General features: G+C 40.5%; 2 protein-coding genes across 2 annotated transcripts; both read right to left on the reverse strand.

The window, feature by feature from the left end:
• Positions 1 to 2,049: 2,049 nt before the first annotated feature.
• Positions 2,050 to 3,565, reverse strand: LOC125529279. Its single transcript, XM_048693682.1, has 5 exons — positions 3,430 to 3,565; positions 3,275 to 3,357; positions 2,983 to 3,039; positions 2,328 to 2,372; positions 2,050 to 2,230 (listed from the first exon to the last, which is right to left on the reverse strand). The coding sequence occupies exons 1-5, from the start codon at positions 3,529 to 3,531 to the stop codon at positions 2,179 to 2,181; spliced, it is 339 nt and encodes a 112-aa protein (XP_048549639.1). The 5' UTR covers positions 3,532 to 3,565; the 3' UTR covers positions 2,050 to 2,178.
• Positions 3,534 to 7,861, reverse strand: LOC125529278. The gene is made up of 10 exons (XM_048693681.1): positions 7,723 to 7,861; positions 5,168 to 5,333; positions 4,807 to 5,083; positions 4,633 to 4,726; positions 4,410 to 4,546; positions 4,250 to 4,331; positions 4,039 to 4,165; positions 3,799 to 3,950; positions 3,583 to 3,718; positions 3,534 to 3,551 (listed from the first exon to the last, which is right to left on the reverse strand). The coding sequence occupies exons 2-10, from the start codon at positions 5,318 to 5,320 to the stop codon at positions 3,534 to 3,536; spliced, it is 1,176 nt and encodes a 391-aa protein (XP_048549638.1). The 5' UTR covers positions 5,321 to 5,333; positions 7,723 to 7,861.
• Positions 7,862 to 9,693: the final 1,832 nt, after the last annotated feature.

A 9,693-nucleotide genomic window follows, 5' to 3' on the forward strand; every position in this document is an offset into this window, starting at 1 on the left:
AGCGGAGGCGGACCATAGTGACGACGCGAGCCGGCGGAATCGGAGTCCAATCCATATCCGGTTTCCCTTTTCCAAATCATGATCAGTTTTACTAATTCCATGTCCGTGTATTCCGGGTCATGGCCACTGCAAAAGCCAGCCTCAAGCACTGGGGACTTGTACCGACCGCCGTCCTCTGTTTGTTTGTTGGCTTTTAACGCAGATCGATGAGGAGCACTTGTGGACCTCTCTTTTGCAGGTTTTGAGGGATGTGCGTCTGCCACCGTTGTAGTAGGTACTGAACACTGTAGCTTGATGTGTCCAGTACTAGTTGAAGACTTTGAAGTAATAGTATTTGGGCTGTTGTATTACTACTCGAAAAATTCTTGCTGCCTCTGCCTTACAAAACATACATGGACAGCAACGGCCAGTCCGGCTTTGTATCCATCTTGGATTCGACGACTTGGATACGAGTAGCGGCTTTTGGGTCGAATCTGCAATGAAAACTTCCATTATCTTGGCGACTCGCGGCAGTGTACAGACGCATAACCCAAACTCTCACCTCAACCTTGCTCGCGCTGTTCAAACCGACTTTCTTTATGCGGAAATTTGCAAACTTCTCGAACCCTAAAAAAGATCCCTCCAAGAACTCAACACCACCGTGCACAGGCCTCACGGTGGGCGCCAACTGTCGTGGAATTGTCACGGCAGATGTCCTTAGTGTCATGACTTAGTCGCGAGGCCAACGCATCTATGTGGTAGCTTGAGAGGGGTTGAGCGGGATGAGAGACGCGATGTTTTACCCAGGTTCGGCCCCTCACGGTGGAGGTAAAAGCCTACATCCTGCTTCATTGATATTGATGATGATGATCACGGTTACAAGAGTGCTCTATCTCGAGAGCTATTGTCTAAACCTAACTTATCCAACTTGTGGAACTTGTGAATCTTGTCCCCTTTTTGGGGAGCCCTGCCCCTCCTTTTATATGTTGGAGGGGCGGGTTACATGTAGAGTCCTATTAGGATTAGGACTAGTCTATCTCTAATACAAACCGGATACAAGTCCAGGTCTTAGCTCCTTGTAAGATAAATGTTCCTCATGCCTTTCCTCTTAAACCGGCCCACCATTAACCTAAATCGGCCTGCTGGTCCTTGGGCCTTGTCATGCATCTGGAATACGCGTCGGGTCACCAATGAATCTTCAGGCTCGTGAATCGTCATACCAGTGAACCGCCAGACACGTAAACCACCAGACACGTAAACCGCCAATCCTCTGGCGGTTTACCAACGAAATGCCTAGTCCGACCGGGTTATACTTCTGTCCGGTTTACGCCACGGGGTATATCCCCGACAGAAGTAATCTGTGAGTCACGGGGACCATATGGGTAGGGAAAAGGTATGAGGTGGAGCTGCAGCAAGCACTAGCATATATGGTGGCTATCATACGCAAAAGAGAGCGAGAAGAGAAGGCAAAGCACGATCATGAACTAGAAGTGATCAAGAAGTGATCCTAGGCTACTTACGTTCAAGCACAACTCCAACACCGTGTTCACTTCCCGGACCCTGCCGAGAAGAGACCATCACGACTACACATGCGGTTGATGTATTTTAGTTCAGATAAGTTTCAGGTTCTCTACAACCGGACATTAACAAATTCCCATCTGCCCATAACCACGGGCACGGCTTTCAAAAGTCCAAATCCCTGCAGGGGTTTCCCAACTTAGCCCATCACAAGCTCTCATGGTCAGCGAAGGATATTCCTTCTCCCAAGACAATCCGATTAGACTCGGAATCCCGGTTACAAGACATCTCGACAATGGTAAAACACGTCCAGCAAGACCGCCCGATGCGCCGACATCCTGATGGGAGCTGCACATATCTCGTTCTCAGGGCAACACCGGATGAACACTACCTACAGCTAAAACCAGCCCTCAAGTTTCCCTGAGGTGGCGCCGCAAGTGGCTCTGTTTCGGACCAACACTTAGACAAGCACTGGCCCGGAGGGGTTAAAATAAAGATGACCCTCGGGATGTGCGACTCCCAAGGGAAAAGGCTAGGTGGCAAATGAAGTTGTCCTGCCTGTATTGGAAAATGAAGTGTTGTCAAAAAAAGTAAATAACACAATATATTACTGGTTTTTTAAATCAGAAAATGAAAGTTTATATAGTCAATGTAAAGTACTTAAATCGTCCAAATGTTCCTTTACTCTGGCTGTTCCTGTTGATGCAATTTTTCTGGAAGTGTATCTACATTCCTGTTGATGGAGATTTTTTGGCAACTTTAAATATATGCAGGAAGAAACTCATATTGTTGGCTAAATTTGTATAAAGGGTGTGAGAAACAGAACATACTCGTGCTTGTTCTTTTTCGCAGTACTTTCTTCCGGTTCCTTTGAGCTGCATTTAGAAAATTGGTTCCATTTATTATATCAGATATTGAAAGTAATAAAGCATGAATGAAAATAGAAAATGAACTGGGCAAGAGAATATAAATGTAACCCAAGAACCTCCATGTACTTGAAATAAGTTACCATTTGGGAAACATACCATGGATGAGATGTAATCCTGAATATATCATATTCCCAATATTGAGCACAATATAGCATGTATAAGTTAGTGTTCACTTGCATGACCAGTAATGTTTGTGTAAGGAGACTACAAATAATTGTGAGTCGGAATTGATTTTGTGAAATTATCATTTAGTTGGTAAAAGCTTGGTAACTTATAGACTTTAAAATTTAGCAGGCAAAGAATTCTAGAAGATAGAGCTAGGCTTTAGCTTGACAACTCCATTAGTGTGACATGTAAACGCGAGTTAAATGAAGCCTAACACCACATTAGGAAATGTGATGCTTCAGGTACTGCCAATGGATTTATGTGATTTCTATTACTGTGTACTTTAGTTGTTGTTAATGGTTACTTCTAACTGCTACCAGGAAGTTTGTATGTGCCTTATGTAGTTATTGGAGAACCATGGTGCACTAAGGTTTTGTGAGTGTTCTCATACCTGTTAGATTTGTCGGCATCACTCTCAGTAAAATCAATTCTTTTTTTTGCGTTGATCCTGATTGTAATGTACATCACATATGTAAAGAAGTCTTGATCAGAGGAATACAATAAGATGGAGGTTTATGAAAGATTACATGTAGCAGCATATAAAAAAGAGAAAGCATTTGAGAAGGGAAAAAGACTAACATTCAATTCCATTTGGACTTTCACATAAAAGTATCATTGTGGCAAGTCATATAATGGAGAAGCAATAAGAGAGATGTTTAAAATCCAAGTTTATGAAGCATTACCTATTTTCGTTTTCCTTTATGCTGATAGACGTTAGCTTATGAGTTGTAGGAGTATTGTCATTGGTGGTTGTATCCTTGCCTGACTGAAAAAGCTTCACAGATTATGTTAATAACCATGATATATGAAGGTAATGAATCTGTAAGAAGTTGCTTACCTTTGGAGCACGTGGAACAGGTGTTGATTCAGTATTGTTGACAGAGAAACTTTTTTTCAGGACATAATTTATAGGGTACTTGGCAGACGAATCAGTGTTCATTCCTATGTAGAATAACTTTTCTTTACCAATGGCCTTATCCAGGGTAAGCACATGATCTGTAGCTTCTATCTTCATACTCATTGAAACATGATCAGCATGACGCTCAACTAAGTCTTCAGCTACTCTAGCGAAAGCAATTGCATCCAAACTTCCCGAGTTATCTGTTAGTGTAAGGGGAAGTTTGTACCTGAAGCATGGTATAGTTGTTAGTGACACGATAAAAAAAGGAATTATTTAAGTATTAGATTTTAAGAAGATATATAATACATTGGGCATGGAACTGGAAATTGGCAGCCACATGTTGGGGTATCTGTCATGTTGTTATATCCTTTTCCACAACGCTTGCATGCTTTGTAGTACCATTTGACTGACGATATAATTGATGCTACTTTTGCGATAGTGCTGAAGGTTGCTCCTCCCTGGCATAAAAAAGGATGAAGTATCAATAATCTATTTTATTTTGAATGGCGAGGCAGGAAAAAGTGAACTGCATGAGAAAGTGTTCACCTGAAAAGATGATGCTGGAAGGTTAGATATTTCTTCAATGGTGTATAGTTTGCCTGCTGCTTCAAGTGGAGATACTTGTTTGACCTGAGGGAGATGCTTTTGTAGAGTTGGGCATTTCCATTGATAGCTTCAAATGTTTTTCATATAAAATATTAGTTTGCTGTAGTGCTAAACATAAATTCTGTATGCGCAAGAGTGAGAAAGAGAGAACCTGGTGCGGTACTTTTGAACTTCAGGTATATCAAGATCAAGATATATTTGTGTCGCAGAACTTGAGGATCCTTGTATCATACCTATAAACTTATGTTATTAATAGGATGTTTAAATAAATATGTTTATTATTTCTTTGGGCAAGTTTTTTTATAAGTTACCTGTAAACCTTTGTAGATTTGCAGTTACACCAGCAAAAATGGCTATGACAATTCCTTCTTGAGATTTTTTAAGTACTGTTTCTTCATCAAATGATTCTCCATGCTGGCCCCATAGAACTAATTCTTGTGTTTGTTCTCTGGAAAATTAAGGTATAGTCATTCTGAGGGGAACAGGTTATTAAGGTAAAAAAATTGAATGACAGGAGCAGCTATGAAGACATACTCTAGGTTGCGAATTTTGATCTTCCGAAATTTGTGCTGAGATGTTTGGCTAGCATAGTCATATGGACCAACATCACATATTACTCCTATCACATCTAAAAGGTTCAAGTATGCAAGTCGTTATGCATTGAAGTATAGTGGTTAAGAGATAGATAAGTCAAGCACATTATGTTACCTAGGAGTGGCTTGGAATCAATTGCTTTTTGTGGCAGCTGATCAAATGGGCAAAAGTCGAACGAAAGTGTAGGTATATCTGCACCTCTTGAATGTAGCAGATGAACCTTTGTGTCTTCTTTGAATTGCAGCATGTAATTCTGATGGCGATAGACATATGATTTGCTTCTGATATCGATAGCTGCAACATTTGAAATAATATAGAAAGATCCTTGAGATAGCAACCCACGAAATTGTTTTTCAAATTTTTTAGGCACACTAATTTGTGCCATGGATCCCTGCAAAAGTTCAAGTAATCAAATGATTTGGAACAACAATGTTATTGTGTAATGTTAAATAGGTAACTATAAAAATGGACGTACATCTTCATCCAAGAGAATGCCATCAATGCTGATCAAAGCATTTCCATATCTGGGATTCGTATTTATAGCATCCCAAAGCCTTATTACCCGTGCAAAGACCTTACAGTTTTGCTGTCCCACTGTAATATCTTTAAATTTCGTAGTTGACTCCATAGGGGAGATGGATCTGAATGAATAAGAATGTTAGGAAAAAAATGATGGCATGCAGAAAAAATGTATTACATACTTGTGAAATTTCAGGCATAACATAAATTTGAGTGGATAAAATACCTAGTTGTTTTAGCTTCTATGTGTATTAATTTGATTGAATACCTCGGCATATACTACATTATGTGTGCAATGCTCATAAGAAAATGGGCTATTTTCAATGAAAACTCGCAAGCCGTCTGGTGATGTAACTCTTGAAAATGCCACATATAATTGACCGTGTGAGAAGACATTAGATGGCAAGTAGACACCAACTCGGTTTAGTGTTTGCCCCTGACTTTTGTTTATTGTCATAGCATATGAAAGGCGAACAGGAAACTGGCGACGCCTCAATTTGAAAGGCCACTTAGACTGAGATGACGTAGTGACAATTCGAGGAATATACACTCTTGAACCTATAGCCTTCCCTGTTATGATTTCTCCTTCAATGACACGACCAGTCAGTTGTGTAACAATGAGTCTAGTGCCATTACAAAGTCCCCTTGATGGATCAAGATTACGCAGTAGCATTATAGGAACACCAATTTTCAAATGCAGTATATGATCTGGAAGTCCAGGTATGTCAATGGTGTTTAGCAACTCTGTTGGATATAATGCTTCTAGAGTAGAATGATTAGGACAGCTATCATCAATTGAATCTGAACTATAATATGACATTTCACTTGTTGCTAGCCGAGAAATCATTCTTGTATTTATTTTAGAAACGACATCATTTGTAGGTGCAAGAATTGCACGATCACACAAATACGATGTAATGGTAGTTGACTCACAGCCTGAGTTGTAGACAAATGATATCAATCCATCTATATTTCTAGAATCTGGGGACAAAAGGAGATATTGGGGGATCTGTATAAATATGCTATTGGGTTCATTTGGAACAGGAACAAAAGGCTCAGTGCCATTTCCAATTCGTAAGAGCCAGTCAGCAAAATTCTGTAGTTCTTCTCTCCTGGAGATGGAGAGACACCCTGAGGTGAGCCTCATATTTTCATTCAACTGTAGAAGTGTGCACTTGTTCCACAAATAAGAGTTAACAATGCAAGATTTCAAAATCTGTTGCTTGGTTGCATTTTTTGCTATATCTTCAGACATCATTGATGCATGCTCCTCAAAAAGCTTGATAGGATTTGTTACATTGCAAAAAAGCAAAAGGGTAACAAAAAGCTGACGTAATTGGAACGGTGATGCCCACTGAGCCGCATCTTTTAATGCATTGGACCACTCTTGGTCATCACCTAGGAGGCCTAAAGCTTCACATGCTGAACGAAATGTAGGATATTCTTGGCCTGATATAGTCCTGATATCAGTGAAGGAGGTTGGAACTTTACGAATGTTCAGCAACATTCGCAAATAGAAAGGCTCTCCTTGTGAAGGGTTGACATGTGCCACTCAGCCAATTTTTTTTTGAGGACCTCGACGATGATCCCAGTATTTCCCTTGCTGGTGCCATGTCCAATATTCTGGAAATTCTATGTACGTGTATTGTCGAGCTTCAGGGTGTTGCATATTAGCATCTAACCATGCAGTGAGTTTAGTGGTCCCTTTTTGGGGGTCTTCAATAACTTGTTCCAGATTATCATCTTCCGAATAAATTACATTGTTCTCAAGAGGAAGATGAACAGGGAGCCTTTCTACGGAAGGGTCTGTATGGTGAATATCATATTGCTGCAACCGCCAAGCAGCATCATTTGGTGTCACACAACGACACTCTAAATAATTATCAATTTCATTAACGGTTTCAGTTGATGAGGCTGATGTTGAAAAGTTGCCGTGGAGGCCAATTCTAGCACAATCAAATCCTTTTGTGACATACTTGAAAAGATATTTGTGCATACCATCATGGTTAACCTTCTCTACATTTATATGAGCTTGGTACTTAACCACTAGGTCCACATTGTGAGGAACAATGAATCTATTGTCAATGTCAACATTATTTTTCCTAGCTGTTATTCCATTATTTGGTCGGGCATATTCTGTGAAACCATTCTCCCGTACAGTTGTTTGCTCACAGAACTCCTTTGGGTAAAATTTGGTGCATTTTCCTTCTGACATACATGGTGACGACTGGCCGAGAGGGCCGCAAGGGCCATGCACCATAAAAGAAGAAACAACCTCATATCCTATTGGATCTTTTACAGGATCCGGCAACTGAGCAGAAATATAGGAATCTATCTTCTGTGCATCTAAAGGTGCTTCTTTGGCTAACCATATAATTATATGAACATGTGGGAGTCCACGTTTCTGGAATTCAACTGTGTAGATAACTACAGGAATGTAAAACATGTTTAATAACCGGCAGAAAACTATGTTGAGAGAAGGGAATATAAGTTTAAGAGAACGCTTATTACCTGCGTTTATGGGTCCAAAGAATTGTTTCTTTTTAATATCATCCATTAGAATATTAAGCTTCATTTTGAATACCCGGTTGACAATATCTGGACGGTCAGATGGTTCTTGACCAGGAATGGATGATAGAGCCTCTGTAATTTCAGGCCAAGCAGCATTTGATGTGAACGTGACAAACAGATCTGGGCAACCATATTTTCTACAAATAGCAATGGAGTCTTGGTAGTTTTGGTATAAGTAGCGAGGGCCTCCAGTAAATGAGGAAGGTAATATAATCCTTTGGCCAACAGAAGAACCTGATGTAATACCCTTTGACACAGAATCTGCTAAACAACTGAATGATGATGATCTGTATTTCCGTTGAAAGCTAGGCTTGCGGTAGAATGCAATACGAAAGGTTTCAACAGAACAATAGCCATCCACAAAGTAAGCCTGTGTTAACCTTTTGCATCGTAATGGAGTGTTGAAGTCATTTGGCCTATCATGTAACCTATATGCATAGTATTCTAGCATTGTGACTTTTTGGCGTTGATTTGATGCATTTGACACTGGAAGGCACATAAGCTCATCATGATAACCATCCTCACCATATGGAAATAAAAGAGGATATTGCATGGACATAAACTTGCAGTGTTTTTCATTGATCTGTTGTAACCGTGATGAATGATCTTCTATTATAATGTCTCGTCCAACATTAGAAGACCCTAAATCTCCAACCACTAATCCAACAACTTCGGATGCAACTGGAGCACTATAGATATCTCCATGGGCATCAGGTTTGCCATATATTCTGATGTATAAATGGTCAGAATCATTGCCATGTAATCTTTGACTTGCTGTTCTAAATAGTTTCACAATGGGATTATGTGTGTTCAACATTGTTATGAGGGACTGAACAATGCCTTCATTAGCTTGGAACAAAGTGCGTGTAGATGAAGCAATGCGCGAAGATGAAGTGGTGCACGAAGATGAACCGGTGCGCGAAGATGAGGCAACATTTATTCTATTTGAAACCTCACACTCTGTATCAAATATGTATAATTGTGCATATTCTGGTCTCTGTCCTCTAGATGGTCTCATTGAACCAACACGGTGGCAGACTTGGCCACTGATCTTGAAAATGTATGGGCCTCGGCCATCATTTATGGACTCATCAATTTTAGCTCCCATTGAAGTCATGGCAAACATGGTATTGTACTGACGAATATGATGAAAGAAGTGGCTTGAGAGTGAACTATTCTGTGAAGTGAGTAAATCCAATAGAGGTTGAGGAGGAGGATCATATGGCTGGAGGGAAACTTTTCCTCCTTTGCAGCACAAATTATATGTTGGATTTTGAGTATGTCTTTCTCTGCGTACACGCTCGTCATACCAAAAGAGAGCACCACAATGTTGGCAAGAACACTGGGGGCCTCCAAGAGTTAAGGGTTCAAATATAGTTCCTGAAAGATGAGGCACAAAGAGAGGGTTTTTTTGTAAACGTAAATGATCACTGAACTTGGACACATGAACAGGGATTAATTTAGGCAAAAGCTTACGTTTATGGGCAAATATCTGATTATGTGTGTCTGACATTGATGTGGATTATGTGTGTCTGACATTGATGTGGTCGATGCTTCATTTCCTCGGCTCCTGTTTCTAGTGATTACATCCAAACGCCTACGACGGTTCTCGGTGGCAACATGTGAGTTTGATCGAGGAGTGGAATCAGGTACCGATGGACGACGTGCCCGTCCACGTCCACGTCCACGACCACGTCCACGTCCACGTCCACGTGGAACTCCTCGTGTATGACCAACCCCATGCCCACCTGAATAACGCGAAGAACTTTCTACGCTATCCATGTCGACAACCCTAAGAAACCCACGGGAACGGGAATAGTTGAATGCAGGGCAAAATGGAAGACACTTTTGTTTAATTGTTCCACATGAGAATTGAAATGTAAGGGTACATGTTGAATCAAGCAAAACTTA

Source organism: Triticum urartu, unplaced genomic scaffold (genome assembly GCF_003073215.2).
Source record: "Triticum urartu cultivar G1812 unplaced genomic scaffold, Tu2.1 TuUngrouped_contig_5478, whole genome shotgun sequence".
Taxonomy (NCBI): Eukaryota; Viridiplantae; Streptophyta; class Magnoliopsida; order Poales; family Poaceae; genus Triticum; species Triticum urartu.